Raw genomic sequence first — 17647 nt, 5'->3', positions numbered from 1 at the left:
TATCAGTGACAAGATTCACTGCTTTTTGAATGGAACTGGCACTATTTAAAATCTGTTTGATCTAAGCACGATGAAGTGTCTACCGCCACACAAGTGCATGCATCTGACGCTAGTCAGAAACTGTTCAGCAACAGTGTCCTGCCCCAGTTAGGCAGCATAGTGTCCAAATAGAGTTCATACACAGTGACTGAAACATTTCCAGTCAGAAAATCAGCCTAAAGATCTATTTTTCTTAATATTGCATTTGCCTCAAGATAGCAAGGACTATCAAAACAACTTTTTCCTGTTAAAATTCACTTGAGAAATTAAACTTCATTAGAATATGTCAAGCTGTTCTTAATGCCATTAAGTCAGAATTTATCAAATTATGGCATGCCATTTCATTTTGAAGTTAATACATGAATCAAGACACGAAAGAAAGGTTACTTTCTTATTAGGCAGTTATATATATTTATTCCCATCAGTCTTAATTTGGGAATTACACAAAATTGAAGACTGTTTAAATGCTTGAAATCCAACATCTGGGTCCCAGGGTAATAATTAGAGAATAAATGAATTTACTGAAAAGGAAACTTTGACTAAAGCATAAAGGAATTTAGCAGAGTAAAATAATAACAAGACCACGTCACTACTGCACCTACCCCACCCTCTTGCGTGAAGAGCATCAGTGTTTTATGCAATTTTAGCCTGTTGCACTCAGCGAATATATTAGGGACAAAAAAATCATGTTAAGAATTAACCTGAGTTTTAAAATTTGTCCCCAAAGGCCATGTTAAACATCAACATAATTCCCTCCACTAAACCACCAATCCAATAATCTATTTCTTCTGACGTGTATGGAAGTTACAAACAAATGCGTGAATGTTGAAACATTCAGCCTGTCACGTACCTAAATAAATCATAATTGATTTCAGTCTGAGTGAGACTAGTCCATTTCAAATAATATTGTTCTTTGTTCCTCTTAATTGTTAGCACCAAATCATAAGAATGACCTGCCATAATGGATACACAGAAAAGACCAAATCCTGTCAAGAAGGCACCTGTGCACAACACTCCTTCAATCAACATCTGGTTGTTATATCTTTTACATTCGTTTTTTTCATCTTGAACGTGCTTCTGCAACTGTTGAAGCCTGTGATTTGCAGTTTGGGAGATCATTCGAGTGTCCCAGCACTCTGCAATCTCCGAGAGGCAGAGGTGGCAAACGTGGGCTGGCTGTGAACCCTTTAAGCGACAAGGGAGATTGAAACATCGAAGTGAGTGTGGAAGGTGAGTGCTGGTTACTTGCCTTTTGCTTGCTGGGGCTCACTCTGCGACCCGAGGGGACAGCCTGCCACTGGGCCTGGAGAATGTTACCCAGATTTTCTACATTTTGGATATGGACTTGGACTAAAGACACCCCCCTGCCCCCAAGTGTTAAAATTAAAAACTGTTCCCCCCCCCCCAATCTTTATCTTTTTTTGTATGGGGGGGGTGGGGGATTTTGGGGGCAGACATACTTATTCCATTTTTGTTTACTTTTTTGTGTGGCGAGTGAGGATTTGGGGGTTGATCATGCTGTTCTTTTCTTCTTTAGTCTCGGGGCTATACGGAGAACATTTTGATAATAAATGAATCTTTGAATCAGCAAAGGACCTTGTTTTGATACCACACAATAATGGAACTGCACATCTGAACGAACATGCCAATTTAGGAAAAGGAGCAGAGTGGTCCCTGAAGCAGCAAGTATGTGGGCAGATATCTCTGAAAGCGGATTCCTCAAACTTTTCAGCAGGTACCCAGATATGCTCAGACCCTTTAGATCAGAGGTTCCCAACCTGGGGCCCACAAACCCTCAGTGATGGCAAGGGACCATGGCATTAAAAAAGGTTGGGAATGCCTGCTTTATATGTCGAATCAGCTCTCTTGTTAAAATCTGTTTACAATCCAAGCTCATTTCACTTGTAGCCCAAATGAACAAAGTAGAATTTTATGCAAGTTATCATCAAATACCACGTACATCACTCTGCATCTCCTGTAGACTTTGTGCATGTGTATACAGTCGGCCCTCCTTATCTGCGAGTTCCGCATGCACGAATTCAACCAACCGCGAATCGAGAAAACCTGGAAGTGCTCTTCCAGCACTTGTTGTTCGAACATGTACAGACTTTTTTTTTCTTGTCATTATTCCCTAAACAATACAGTATAACAACTATTTTACATAGCATTTACATTGTATTAGGTATTATAAGTAATCTAGAGATGATTTAAAGTATACGGGAGGATGTGTGTAGGTTATCGTGGATCGGGATCGAAAAAAAACCGGAAGTTCTCTTACTAAGTCGGAACAGGTACATCTGGTATTATTTAGCGTCAGTAGTCAAATGTTTGTCTTAGTATATAGCATATATTTTACCTTTCTATGCATATAAAACACTTAAGAAATGTATGTATCAGCGCCTGGCTCGGGAACAAAAGTTCCCAAGGTCGATCCAGTAACAGATCGTTCCCGAGTTCAATCCAGTGACAGATTGCTCCCGAGTGCACTGTCCATCCCTGCCAGGTTGATGTGGAAGATCAAAAACCCAAAATCCAATAATTAAACCACTGCGTTGCTGCATAATAATTGTTGCTTTAATCGGGCAGGGCCTTTCTCATTTTATCCTTTAAAATTGTTTCAATCATTGAGCGACTGTAGCCTAATGCTTTTCCAATGACCGATGGCGTTTCACTTCTTTCTGATTGCTTTATTACTTCCACTTTATTTTAAATCGCAATCATGATTATTTTCATAAACAGAAACACTGCGCATTCAGAGCTCCGCCGCCGGTCCTAATGCCCACCACACTGAGACAGGTTAAATAAGGTCCGGGGTTCTGCTGGGTCCTAAGATCCACCACATTGAGACAGGTTGAATAAGGTACTTGAGCATCCGTGTTTTTTGGTATCCGCGAGGGGTCCTGGAACCAATCCCTCGCTGATAAGGAGGGCCGACTGTACTACACTTGTGGAAGTACATTCAGCACTCTACCAAAAGACCATTACTTTGAATATAATTTTACAATATTGAAAAGCCACACTTATTCAGTGTAAGTATAATGCACAAGTAATTGAGTGAATATGAAGCATTTTGAGACATTTAGGAAAATGTTAAAAATTTACTCTGCATCTGTATCAGATTACTTCTTATTACCTGCCTTTTCTGATCCAAAGCCATAAAAAATTCTTGTTATGTAGTATGGACACGAGTTGTCTTCTGGTACCTTACCTCAGCACCTAATCATTCCGGTCAACAACTGTCATTGCACCACTTCATTACTCCGTGCTCCATTTAACACCCATAATTACCATCACAACTGAGATTAACTAAAGAGTCACATCAGGTTCATTAATGCCCTTGAAGAAAGGGAATTCATTTTTCTTCTCCAGTTTGACCACATGCTACTTCAAACACAGCATGGCAGCTGCTCTTAATTCCCCTATCAAACAAACATCAAAATAGTGAAATGGCCAAGGAGCCACTAATGAAAGGTGGATGAAGGATGAGAGATGACCTGACGGAGGTGTATAAGATGACGAGGGGTATTGATCATGTGGGTAGTCAGAGGTTTTTTCCCCAGGGCTGAAGTGGCTAGCACAAGAGGGCACAGTTTTAAGGTGCTTGGAAGTAGGTACAGAGGAGATGTCAGGGGTAAGTTGTTGTTTTTTTTTAAAACACAAAGAGTGGTCAGTGTGTGGAGTGGGCTGCCGGTGACAGTGGTGGAGGTGGATATGATAGGGTCTTTTAAGAGACTCCTGGACAGGTACAAGAGCTCAGAAAAATAGAAGGTTCTGGGTAACCCTAGGTAATTTTTAAGTTAAAGACATGTTTGGCACGGCTTTGTGGGCCGAAAGGCCTATATTGTGCTGTAGGTTTCCTGTGTTTCTATGAAAAACCCAGTAAATACCTTACATGCTAACTATATGCACATAATTAAAGTAAAATTATTATTTTTCTTAAACACAGTGTCAGGTTACAGCTCTAGTTAAATACATAAAGCTACTTCTTCCATCTGGTTCTTTAGGCCATCACCAATGTGACCTTTCGATATTGACCCTCCTCCACCCTCCCCCCCCCCATTAAATAGTTGTCCTAACTTACCACAAAAACTTTGTTATTGAATGATTGTTTCTTTTTAAATTTATTTCACAAGAAAAACAAGCCTAACATCTCAAATCTCTTCACTACTGAAGCTCCAAATTCTTGTCAATTTCTGCATTCCCAAGGCTTTGTCACCCATTCCTGTTCACCCAAGTCTAGTCCTGGATGCTGGGGTGCATCTTCAAGGAGCAATGCCTCAAAGGCAGCATTCAACATTTCAGGACCCCACTCGCCCAGGACATGACCTCTTATTGCTACCATCGGGAAGGAGGTACAGGAGCCTAAAGGCACACACTCAACAATTCAGATATAGCTTCTTGACTTAGCCATCAGATTTCAGAATGGATATTGAACTCAAGGACACAAGCTCACTCCATTTTCCCCTCTTTTTGTACTAATTTAGCTTTAAACTGTACAGTTTTTATTATGTTTTGTAATGTACTGCTGCCGCTTAACAAATTCCATGACATATGCCTGCAATATTAAATCTGATTCTGATTATCTATGATTTTGTGCATCTAACAAGAGCCACTAGTAGACACCAAATTCATCTCATCCAAAATGTGAACATATCCACAATAGCTAAACTAGGAACAGGCATCCTACAAATATATTTGCTTGCCATCCATCAACATAAATAGCTATATGATTTATAAGATAAATGTTCTGACCTAGCACCAAGACTGTAGCTCTATAATATCTCCATGAAATTGGGAACACGTTACTCTCAGTCTCATTACTGGTTTCCACCCACATACTCAAACTCTCATCCATGCTTTGGTCAACTTCAGACTCAACTCTTCAAGTGCTTTCCTGACCTACACTCATCTGTAAACGAAGTACACCAGCCTGTATTTGATGACCTACTTTGCATCTCCACTCTCCAACTCCTACCCCCAGTCAGTTTTAAACTCTTTCCTGTCCTTTGCCGTGCATCTCTGCAACCTAAAGTCTCAAAATCTCATCAGAACTCCTCCAAATCTGGTTCAATATGTATTCCTCTATGTCTTTTAACACTCCAAGCCCCAAGTTCTACAGTTTTTTCCTCAAAACGTTGAGCTTTTCCCCTCAAGCTAACATTTCATATTTCAAATGCCTGATTACTACTTCTCATCTCTTCTACAGCTTATTTTTGTCTGGTATGTTCCAATTAAGGACTGTAGCTTGTTAATTATTTTAAACATTAGTGTTAAATACAAAGAGATTGTTAAGAAATTTCTTAAAATCCACAATATCCAAACATGGGAAAAGCTTCAAAACTAAATGACATTCAAAAGTTAAACTTTTTTATTATCACCAAAATTTTTCAATCTTTAAAATGTTTTTTTTCCTTGAGATATTGTAAGTGTTGTTTACTTTGATGTACTCGTGATATTTTTGAGTAATAAAAAGATTTGAAAAGAAAGACGAAAGTTAAACTAACCTCATCCTACCCATTTACCGACTTGCGCTAAGTTTAGAAATAACCCTTTACTATTGGCCTCAAGACAGCCCTGTCGTTGTTAATGGATTCAAAGCAGCACTGGGCTAATCAGTGTCAACCCTGCTCTGAATTGTTTACACTGCATGGACTTGTTCCTGTTCATTACACGCTCCACCCTATGGCTTGAACCCAAGTTGCTCCAGGAGTTAAATTCAATGAAACTACCTGAAAAGAAATTTGATTGGCATCAGAGTGTAAGAGAAAGAATTCAAATTCTTAAATGTTCTGATTTTTTCCTTAAAATGGCAAATCCAGACAAAAGGAATTATGCATTGTCAGATAAAAACAATAATTTTTTTTTAAACTTTAAAAGCAAAAGCAAATTAATGAGTAAACTAGTCCAATGTGTCAGTAAGTTGCAAATTGTAATATGATTTAGCTTTAGCCACAAGGAAATAGCTTTACATTATTAGAGCAAACAAGGCCTCAAATTGGAATAAAAACAAAAGTTGGAAACAGTCACAATGCATCTGGGAAAAAGAATTATTAGGGCTGGATAGACTTAATCAGACCTTTCATCTTTGACCTGAAAATCTGGTCCTCTTTAGGTGCTCTGACCTGTTGAACATTTCTAGAATTTTCTGTACCTTCCCCACCCCCACCTCCAGCATCTATTTTGCTTTTAGTTTCTAAAATATCACTGAGACGTTAGCCAAGCACAGCCTGTGGTGCATTTGTAAAATAAAGGTAACACCGAACACACACTTTCCCTTGAAGATTTTGGCTGCTTTAATGAATAAAAATAATGAGCCTATCAATAGAATGTTTGTAAATGGCTTCTGATTTCTTCCCCCATTGTCTAACTCAGACTTGTTAGCATCATATCCAGTCAAATTCTGAATAGACCAGAAGGAAACAACTCAATAAACCCCAGGTCAGTACAAGGTTACAATCAGCTTTAGCTGTAGCTCTAATTTGGCAAGTCCATGACTATGAAGTTTTATATTCTATCACTTACTCCCTGGGTAAGCCTCATTAAAATTAATCTCACAAATATCCAATTGTGAAGGATTAAGTATGAAGCAACAAAATCCAGTTCCTGCAGGAATGGAACAACCCTGTGGTTGGTAGTGTAAGAATTCAAGTTATTATTTTCTTTCATCACAAGCAAATTCACAGCAAACCCACTTTTGACTATCCTACCCACATTATCATGAACATTTTTTAAGCTAGTACCCTCAAGGTAGAAAGTATCTAAATCTCAACAAAAATCTTAAAAGCAGAGGTAAGTAACATTCCCTCCCTAGAATGTGCAGATTTTATCAAAAATATTTAGCAGCCATAGTTCTATACAGATCATTGAAGCAACGTAGTTTTCAAGGTCTAAATACTCTTGAATAAAGGTACCAAAGAGGAATTAATTTCAGTATCACACACCCTATTTCGCACGCTGTAAAGAATATACCACACATTAAGATTTTAAAAAGGATTTAGTAACCAAATATACCTTTTATCACAATTACTAAAAGTTGCCCAGAAAAAAAGCTGTACGCTTCCCTGTGCCTTATGTATAAACCACAATTTAAGTGAAAGTACATTTATCATTGCAAGAATTAACAAATATTTTTCAACATCTCCCAAAAGTATGCTCTTGATCATCCTGAATGATTCTTCCCAGTGTTGTCAGGATATTTTTAGAATTACCCTCCAGAAATGCACAGAAACAATGATTACAACTCATAGTCGAAAGCTAGCTCTCCACTGAGCCAGTCCAGTTCTGCTCTATCCACACAGTTCTGAAAATGGATTTCCTTTCAAATACCAATGCCCCATCTCCACCAGCCTTATGCGAAGAATTTCATTTTTCACACTGCTTTAGTGTTTATTTCTGAAACTTCCCATAACCTCTTATCACCATATCTTTTCCAGTAATTTTTGTACCAGTCACTGGGAACAGCTTACCATAGTCTTGTCAAGATCTTGTACATCTCTATCAAAACTTTCCTCATCTTTTGCTTTAGGGAGAACATAGCTAAATCCAGCTTCAAATTTTGCAGCCAAAGCCCATCATTTATTCTGGTAAACTTCCTCTACAGATGTCTTGTAGTGATCAGAAATGAGTGTCCTACTCCACTTGTGACTTAACCAGAACTTTAAAAGTGCAATATATATTAATCAAAATATATTCTTTGAAAATTATTCTATCAATATGCCTTGCTATGTTCACAGGTCCATGCATACAAATCCCTAGTCCCCTCCGTTCTTGTATGCTCTTAAGATTTATGCCTGCAGCAAAGAGTCATCGTGCTCTACGTCTGCCATCCCATCAAGTTTGATAAACATTTTAAAATTCACCAACATCTGTTTGAATACAGTAAAATATCACTCAAGTTATGCCCTGGCACTGATACTTGGGGAATGCCAGTAACCATTCTCTAAGATGATGAGAGGCATTGATTGTGTGGATAGTCAGAGGCTTTTTCCCAGGGTTGAAATAGCTAAAACGAGGGGGCACAGTTTTAAGGTGCTTGGATGTCAAGGGTAAGTTGTTGTTTTTACACACAGTGTGGTGAGTGCGTGAAATGGGCTGCCGGCAACTGTGGTGGAGGTGGGTACAATACGGTCTTCTGAGAGACTCCTGGATAGGTACATGGAGCTTAAAAAAATAGAGGGCTATGGATAACCCTAGGCAATTTCTAAAGTAAGTACACATTTGGCACAGGGCCTTGACTGTAGGATTTTCTATGTTTCTAATCACAATCCTCCACATTGAAAAAGAACCACTTTGCTGATTTGCTTGTTTTGTCCTTTTGATTATTACTTTTATCCAAACTATCACAGTCCTTCCATTCAATGAACCTTAGATTTTACTGACCAAAATACTATGTTAGAGGATGGTCAGATACTTCCTTAAAATGCATTAGAAGAGAACACAGGTGCGGCAGGCTTACTGGAATCCAAGCCTGAGGACCTGGCCCCCATGCTGCAATGCCACGTTTTACAGCCACCCAGAGCAGGAGGTGCCTGAGGTGCAGAGTGTGCTGGAATCAGTGTTGGGTTGGGTGCTAGCCCCTGCATACTGGCTCTCCTTCTCCTGTTGGTGCTGCTCTCTCGTACTTGTTCCCTGGAAGAAAAGCTGGATTGCCTTCAGCTGTGGGAGATGAGGAACTGCTCTATGCTTGTACTTGCAGGAACAAGGCTCAAAGGCAATATCCCCAAGTTTCAGGCCATGCCACTCGGACTTTGTGACTGCATGTGCCATAACTACTTGTACCGTGTTTTGCACCCTGGTCCCAGAGGAACACTGAGTTACAGGAGTTCCCCACCTTATGAAAGTACGCTTTACGCCACTTCGCTTTTACAAAAGACCTACATTAGTACCTGTTTTCGCTAACTGAAAGAAATCCGAAGAGGATTTTCGCTTTTACGAAAAAAGGCGCCCGTTTTAAACTTGGGTTTACCCTGAGAAAGACTACCATGACTGTGAAGCCTTGCGCAGGCAGGTGTGTGCGCAGGCATGTACTTGCAGATTTTTTTCTACAAATCGATGTTGGCTAAATCTTCCCAATTCTGATAAGTGAAACTACACTGTACATACATTATTACTACTTTATATAGGCTGTGTATTTATCACATTATTCCTGCTTTTACCATGTTAGTGTTACTTTAGGTTTTATGTGCTATTTGTTATGATTTGGTAGGTTATTTTTTGGGTCCAGGAACGCTCAAAAAATTTTCCCATATAAATTAATGGTAATTGCTTCTTCACTTTATGCCATTTTGGCTTACGAAAGCTTTCATAGGAACACTCTACTTTAGCAGGGGAAACGTAGTGGTATACACGTGTATGGTCAAGTGACAATTAAACTTCAACTTGGTTGACCAGATTCCAAACTCAAATGTCTAAGCAAGTGATAATATGGCAGGTAGCACACAAATGCTCTCAGTACTTTCAACATGCAGCTAAAGGATGCTGATAAATTCATAAACAACAGGAATTCTGCAGATGCTGGAAATTCAAGCAACACACCTCAAAGTTTCTGGTGAACACAGCAGGTCAGACAGCATCTCTAGGAAGAGGTACAGTCGACATGGTGAACGCAGCAGGCCAGCATGAACATCGACTTCTCTAACTTCCGCTAATGCCCCACCTCCCCCTTGTACCCCATCCGTTATTTATTTTTATACACACATTCTTTCTCTCACTCTCCTTTTTCTCCCTCTGTCCCTCTGACTGTACACCTTGCCCATCCTCTAGGTTCCCCCCCCCACTTTGTCTTTCTCCCCGGACCTCCTGTCTCATGATCCTCTCATATCCCCTTTGCCAATCAGCTGTCCAGCTCTTGGCTCCATCCCTCCCCCTCCTGTCTTCTCCTATCATTTTGGATCTCCCCCTCCCAAATCTCTTACTAGGTCTTCCTTCAGTTAGTCCTGACAAAGGGTCTCGGCCCGAAACGTCGACTGTACCTCTTCCTAGAGATGCTGTCTGGCCTGCTGCATTCACCAGCAACTTTGAGGTGTGTTGCTGATAAATTCATACTTTATAGTAGAAATATAAAGAATACACAGAACAGTACAAATTCATGAAAATAGTAGAAACAAGAAATTCTCAACAAAATTATAAGTAATTTTTGAAAGAAAGTCAAGAGTTGGATTAACAATTTTCACCAATTGGCAGGATGTGAAAAATGGCACTTACATGAAACCTATACCAGGCCCCATTAAGTCTGCATTAGAAAGCAAACAAGTTGTACATTTAACAAGATATGACAGGCAGAAAACCAAGTAGGAAAATAAACTTTCAATATAGGAAAGGGCAAGGTTATCCAATTTGGATTATTAAAAGACAAACTGAATGATATGAATGGGAAAGGGAACAAATCAGTGGAGGTGGTATAAAAGACACTTATACATACCCATCACTAAAAATCAATCATGAAATTGATCAGAACAACCCCCATCACCAAAAGAATAATACGAAGCATATGCAAGACATGAAATCCCAGCAAAGATATTGATTTTGGACTGTCACAAAGGAAACTGATCAAAATGACATCAAGATTTCAAGACTAAATTGATGAACATTAACTTTGTGAGAATACCCTGTCCTTGAAGGTCAAACTATTAAATTAATGCACTAAAATTAATAAAGAGGTTAAGTACTTAAACAGAACAATGTAGCTACAGCATCAATGCAAAAACACACAATGAGAAAGTATAATGGTAAAATTAAAATGAGTTAGAAATAAAAGGTGGCATTTTTAGTGTAAACATTATAAATCTGAAGTATTCATCACTCCCTGGATCCCCAATCAAAAATGGTTCTGAATGGAACATAGTACAGTACACCACAGTACGGGCCCTTCAGCCCACAATGTTGTGACAAAGTTTTAATCTGCTCCAAGATCCTTCCTTCCCTCCCACATGGCCCTCCATTTTCTTTCCTTCATATCCGTATCCAAGTATCTTAAATGCTCCTAATGTATCTGCTTCAACCTCTATCCCTAGAAATGTCAATGGACCTACCACTCTCAATGTAAAAAACCTACCAACACTCCAATACTTTCCTTCAATCACCTTAAAAATTATTCCCCCTCATATTACCCATTGCCAATCTTGAAAATGGCTCTGGCTGGTCACTCTATGCCTCTAATCACCTTTTACACTCACAAATATTGGTATTGGTTTATTATTGTCACATCTTGCAAACTGTTTATACAGATCAATTTATTACACAGTGCATTGAACCAGAACAAGGTTAAAAAAAATGCAGAAAAAGTGTAAACGCAACTGAAAGAGTGCTATGCAGGGAAACAATAAAATGCAAGATCATAGAAGATAGGTAGTGAAATCAAAAGTCCATCTTCCCATCAAGAGGCCTGTCCAAGACTCGGATAACAAGTTGTCCTGGCGACTGGTGATGCATGCTTTCAGGTTCCTGTGTTGTTTGCCTAATAGGGGATGAAAGGAGAATGTCCAGGATGGGTGTGGTCTTTGATATGCTGGCTGCTTTACTGAGGCAGTGAGAAATATAGACAGAATCCATGGAGGGAATGTTGGTTCCTGTGATACGCTGAGCTGCATCCACAGCATTCTTCAGAGCAGTTGCCATACCAAGCTATTACGCACCCAGAGTGCAGCAATAAAAACAGGTAAGAGACAACAGGAACATGCTGAATTTGTTTAATCTCCTGAGAAAGTAGAGGTGTTAGTGAGCTTTCGTGGCTGTGATGGGTCACCTTTCTTCCTCCTTTGCTCCAAAGAGAAAAGCCCAAGCTTGCTCAGGTCTTTCCTCTTAAGGGAAACAAATTCAAGTAAATCTCCTCTGCACCCTCATTAAAGCTTCCACATCCTTAACATGAGGCAACCAGAACTGAACACAACACTCTACATGTGAACTAATCATTGTTTTTTGAAAGTGCAACATTACCTTGCCACTCTTGAATTCAAGGCCCTAATGAAGGCCAATACATCATATGCCTTCTTAAAAACCCTATCAACTTGTGCTTTGACTTTGAGGGATCTATGGATGTGGACCCCAAGATTCCCCTGTTCATCCACACTGCTAAAGAATCCTCCGATTAACCCTGCGCTCTGCCTTCAACCTCAATCTTCCAAAGTGAATCACTTCACACTTTTCTGGATCGAACTCCATCTGTCATTTCCCAGCCTAGCTCTGCAACCTGACAATGTCCCGTTGTAACCTACAACAACCTCCTATACCATCCACAACACCACCAACCTTTGTGTCATCTGAAAACTTAACAAACCACCCTTCCACTTCCTAATCAAAGTTATTTATAAAAATCACAAAGAGAAGGGGTCCCAGAACAGATCCCCCAAGGAGTACCACTAGTGACTGAACTCCAGGCAGTTCCATCTACCACTCTCTGCCTTCAAGACTTTCTGAATGAGCCTACCAACAAGGGACCTTTGTCAAACAGCTCACCAAAATCATACGTACCATTACTCACTACTCTACCTTAACTTTTGTCAGTTTCTCAAAGTAGTCAATCATGCTGATGAAGCATGACCTGCCCCTCAAAGCCATGCTGACTATCCTAGACTATGCTTTGCCAATGTTTTTAAATCCTGTCTCCAAGAATCCTCTCCTATAGTTCATCTACCACTGATTTAAGACTCACTGGTCTACAATTCCCAGGATTATCCCCATCACTTTTCATGGAAAAGACGACATTTGCCAGCCTCCAATCTTCTGGCCCAAATCCTGTGGTAAGAGAATACTCAATCATCAAAGGCACAGCAGTCTTTTCCCTCACTTCCCTCTCAGAGGGTCAAATATCTTCCCCACCAAAAAAGCAATCAAGGAATAAGCAGCCAAGGCAATTGAATGAAACATTTCATCTCTGTCAATACCAAAATCATTTAAAGAATAATCCAAAGCGTGCAGTGACCCTCTCTTATTTCTATATTCCAGTGTCCATTTGATATGGTGAAGAAATTACAATATTGGCCACTCAGTTAGGTACACCTGCTCATTAATGCAAGTATGTGGCAGCACGGTCAAGAAGTTCGGTTGTGTCCAGACCAAAATTAGAATGGGGAAGAACTAATCTTTCTTTTTAAATCTTTTTATTAATTTTTCCAAAGTTATAAACAAAATAACAATGTTGATACAGAGATAGGAAGTCTTATTGTTAATAAACATATAGAGAAAAGATTTCAGATAACAGGTATAATAGACTTCCAAACTCATGATGTAATTAATCATAAAGAAAAAAGAAAAAATACAAAGAAAACCACCCAAAAAAAAAATACTAAGCCCAAAAAAGCAAACAGAACAAAACAAGGCTAGACCAATATCTTAAATGGAACATGTTCAGTAATGTTGTCAACTCCGTTCCTCTATTTATATATTTTAAGTTAATAAGGAGGATTCGGAAAGGTCAAATTACATCATATGAAAATGTTGAATAAATGGTTTCCAAATCTCTTCAAATTTAACTGAAGGATCAAAAATATCACCTAATTTTTTCTAAATTTAAACATAATATAGTTTGGGAAAACCATTGGAATGTAGTAGGAGGATTGGTCTCCTTCCAGTTCAATAAAATAGATCTTCTGGCCATTAAAGTAACAAATGCAATCATCCGACAGGCTGAAGAAGATAAAGATCTATGTTCTACTATTGGCAATCCAAAAATTACCGTAATAGGATGGGGTTGCAAATCAAAACACAGAACTGTAATCTGTAATATGGTGGAATTGTAAATCAAAACAGAACTGTAAACTGTAATATGGTGGAAATCTTAAGATGGAGAGTGACATAGCTAATTCAGAAACAAAGATTCTGAACTTAACAAAGGGTAACTTTGAAGGTATGAGATGTGAATTAAATAAGATAGGCTGGAAAATGATACTTAAAGGTTTGACAGTGGATATGCAATGGCAAGCATTTAAAGATCACATGGATGAACTACAATTGTTCATCCCAGTTTGGTAAAAGAATAAACCAGGGAAGGTAGTGCACCCGTGGCTGACCAGGGAAATTAGGGGTAGTATCATTCCAAAGAAGAAACATACAAATTAGCCAGAAAAAGCAGCACAACTGAGGACTGGGAGAAATTCAGAGTCCAGCAGAGGAGGACAAAGGGCTTAATTAGGAAAGGGAAAAAAGATTATGAGAGAAAGCTGGCAGGGAACATAAAAACTGACTGTAAAAGCTTTTATAGATATGTGAAAAGAAAAAGATTGGTTAAGACAAATGTAGGTCCCTTACAGTCAGAAACAAGTGAATTGATCATGGGGAACAAGGCCAATTGAATAACTACTTTGGTTCTGTCTTACTAAGGAGGACATAAATAATCTTCCGGAAATAGTAGGGGACTGAGGGTCTAGTGAGATGAAGGAACTGAGGGAAATACACGGTAGTAGGGAAGTGGTGTTAGGTAAATTGAAGGGATTAAAGGCAGATAAATCCCCAGGGCCAGATGGTCTGCATCCCTGAGTGCTTAAGGAAGTAGCCCAAGAAATAGTGGATGCATTAGTGATAATCTTTCAAAACTCTTTAGATTCTGGATTAGTTCCTGAGGATTGGAGGGTAGCTAATGTAAAAAAGGTGGGAGAGGGAAACTGGGGAATTATAGACCAGTTAGCCTGACATCTGTGGTGGGGAAAATGCTAGAGTCAGTTATCAAAGATGTGATTACAGCACATTTGGAAAGCGGTGAAATCATCGGACAAAGTCAGCATGGAATTGTGAAAGGAAAATCATGTCTGACAAATCTTATAGAATTTTTTGAGGATGTAACTAGTAGAGTGGATAGGGGAGAACCAGTGGATGTGGTATATTTGAATTTTCAAAAGGCTTTTGACAAGGTCCCACACAGGAGATTAGTGTGCAAACTTAAAGCACACGGTATTGGGGGTATGGTATTGATGTGGATAGAAAATTGGTTGGCAGACAGGAAACAAAGAGTGGGAATAAACGGGACCTTTTCAGAATGGCAGGCAGTGACTAGTGGGGTACCGCAAGGCTCAGTGCTGGGACCCCAGTTGTCTACAATATATATTAATGATTTAGACAAGGGAATTAAATGCAGCATCTCCAAGTCTGCGGATGACACGAAGCTGGGTGGGAGTGTTAGCTGTGAGGAGGATGCCAAGAGGATGCAGGGTGACTTGGACAGGTTAGGTGAGTGGGCAAATTCATGGCAGATGCAATTTAAAGTGGATAAATGTGAGGCTATCCACTTTGGTGGCAAGAACAAGAAAACAGATTATCTGAATGGTAGCCGACTGGAAAAGGGGAGGTGCAACGAGGCCTGGGTGTCATTGTACACCAGTCATTGGAAGAGGGCATGCAGGTACAGCAGGCGGTGAAAAAGGCAAATGGTATGCTGGCATTTATAGCAAGAGGATTTCAGTACAGGACCAGGGAGGTACTACTGCAGTTGTACAAGGCCTTGGTGAGACCACATCTGGAGTATTGTGTGCTGTTTTTGTCCCCTAATCTGAGGAAAGACATTCTTGCCACAGAGGGAATACAAAGAAGATTCACCAGATTGATTCCTGGGATGGCAGGACTTTCATATGAAGAAAGACTGGATCAACTAGGCTTATACTTGCTGGAATTTAGAAGATTGAGGGGGGATCTGATTGAAACGTATAAAATCCTAAAGGGATTGGACAGGCTAGACGCAGGAAGATTGTTCCCGATGTTGGGGAAGTCCAGAACGAGGGGTCACAGTTTAAGGATAAAAGGAAAGCCTTTTAGGACCGAGATGAGGAAAAACTTCTTAACACGGAGTGGTGAATCTGTGGAATTCTCTGCCACAGGAAACAGTTGAGGCCAGTTCATTGGCTATATTTAAGAGGAGTTAGATATGGCCCTTGTGGCTACAGGGATCAGGGGGTATGGAGGGAAGGCAGGTACAGGGTTCTGAGTTGGATGATCAGCCATGATCATACTGAATGGCTGTGCAGGCTCGAAGGGCCAAATGGCCTACTCCTGCACCTATTTTCTATGTTTCTATGTCTATGTTTCTAAGTGACTTTTATTGTGGAATGATCGTGGGTGCCAGATGGAGTGGTTCAAGTACCTCAAACTGCTGAACCCTCAGAATTTTCATGAACAGTCCCTAGAAAATGGTGCAATAAACAAAAAACAACATCCAGTGAGCTGCAGTTCTGTGGACGAAAATGCCTTGTTAATGAGAGAGGTCAGAGAATAATGGCCAGACTAGTTCAAGCTGACAGGAAGTTACAACAGAGATGTGCAGAGGAGCATCACTGGATGCACAACACATCCTACCTTGAAGTGGATGGGCTACAGCACAAGAGCACACCAGTTCCACTGCTGTAGCCAATGAAGATTCCACTGAGTGTATACTGACTGGCCCAATCTGTTATTTTATAGTGGTTTCATTTCCACTAATTTCAAATATTTACACTTTCTCCACTCAGCTACATCTCCTTACCTTTCATACTCTGACAGCCTCTAAATCTTGAGAATGCTTTAAGTCTTAAGCATAAAAATATATGTAGGTTAAAGTTTACAGGTTACCTGAGAAGTTTTCTTTTTGCATCTCCTCAGCTGAGTCACAGAAACATGACAGCCTTAAACAGCAAGATGTCAACCAGTTTGCAATTCACAATCTTGAACAAACTTCTGAAATTCCATTCAGGCTTACATACATTTATCACCTCAGTCATGTCAAATTTATAACATACACAAGATTTCTCTTCAATCTTTCAGCCCATATTCCTCCTACATGAAACTGTAGTCAATGGCACCATTATATAGATACTCAGAATGACTGAGGTTGTACAGGTCCATTCTTTGCAAACACAATTAAGCACTTCATATGAATTTTTTGGCCACAATTAAAGAGTGTACTGCTATAAAAATCAGGTTGACTTTATTTTTAAAGTGACTTTGCAAAAAAACTTCAATAAAGAGTACAATCAAGACTCCTTTGAAAGGTATGCTACTATATTATCCAAACAGTAGTAAATTTTAATTTTAGAATTGAAAGACTTAAAATTGTACTGAAAATAAATGGAATCCCTCCAACATTTTTGAAGCAAAGCATGCTTTAAGACAGCACTTCTCTAGCAACTTGAGTCATCAGATTTCTGGACAGTCTTCACTACCTCGTTATTCCTCTTTGGTGTACCTTTGTAATTTGCAGTAATTTGTATGTTTGGCTAAGTACTGCTACCAACAAACAGCAAATTTACAAGTTGGTAACAACAAACCTGATCCTAAAATTTACTACAGACTAAACTGCTGAGCAGGAATAAAACACCAGGCACTTCAAGCCAACCCAATAATTCAATGTGATCACAGTCAATCTGGTCTATGCAAAATTCAGCAACCCCAAAATAAAAAAAATCCAGTAAGTCACCACCTTCAAGGAAAATAAGTTCTTACAAGCCATCACTTTTAAATTACTTTACTATTCCATTGTAATCACGCTTCTACCCCCCCCCCCCAACTAAAGACTCTCCTACTAGTGGAAGTTTATCAAAAGATATTGTCTCTGTACTCTGAGGATGTTTCAGTAAAATCACCCTTTATTCTTCTAAACTCCAAAGAAAACAGATCATACTTTCACTGCTTGCAGTAAGTTAGCCATCTA

The 17647-nt window shown here is 39.4% G+C and overlaps 1 protein-coding gene across 3 annotated transcripts in view; it reads right to left on the bottom strand.

Annotated features, from left to right (window-relative positions):
• The window catches only part of LOC140199013 (sodium/potassium-transporting ATPase subunit alpha), a 51238-nt gene that overhangs the window by 31274 nt on the left and 2317 nt on the right, over positions 1-17647 (bottom strand). Inside the window, exons 1-2 of one of the 3 annotated variants that reach the window (XM_072260389.1) lie at positions 3173-3211; positions 2000-2170 (exon numbers count right to left, since the gene is read on the bottom strand). The exons of 1 other annotated variant lie outside the window; for it this stretch is intronic. In XM_072260389.1, the coding sequence (XP_072116490.1) occupies positions 2000-2170; positions 3173-3196 (195 nt within the window). In that variant the 5' untranslated portion in view covers positions 3197-3211. Of the gene's footprint in view, positions 1-1999; positions 2171-3172; positions 3212-17647 lie in introns of those variants that run through there. One more of the 3 variants, XM_072260390.1, reaches the window with a different exon arrangement.

Source organism: Mobula birostris, chromosome 6 (assembly GCF_030028105.1).
Source record: "Mobula birostris isolate sMobBir1 chromosome 6, sMobBir1.hap1, whole genome shotgun sequence".
NCBI classification, from domain to species: domain Eukaryota; kingdom Metazoa; phylum Chordata; class Chondrichthyes; order Myliobatiformes; family Myliobatidae; genus Mobula; species Mobula birostris.
This window is presented reverse-complemented; position numbering and strand designations above follow the sequence as displayed.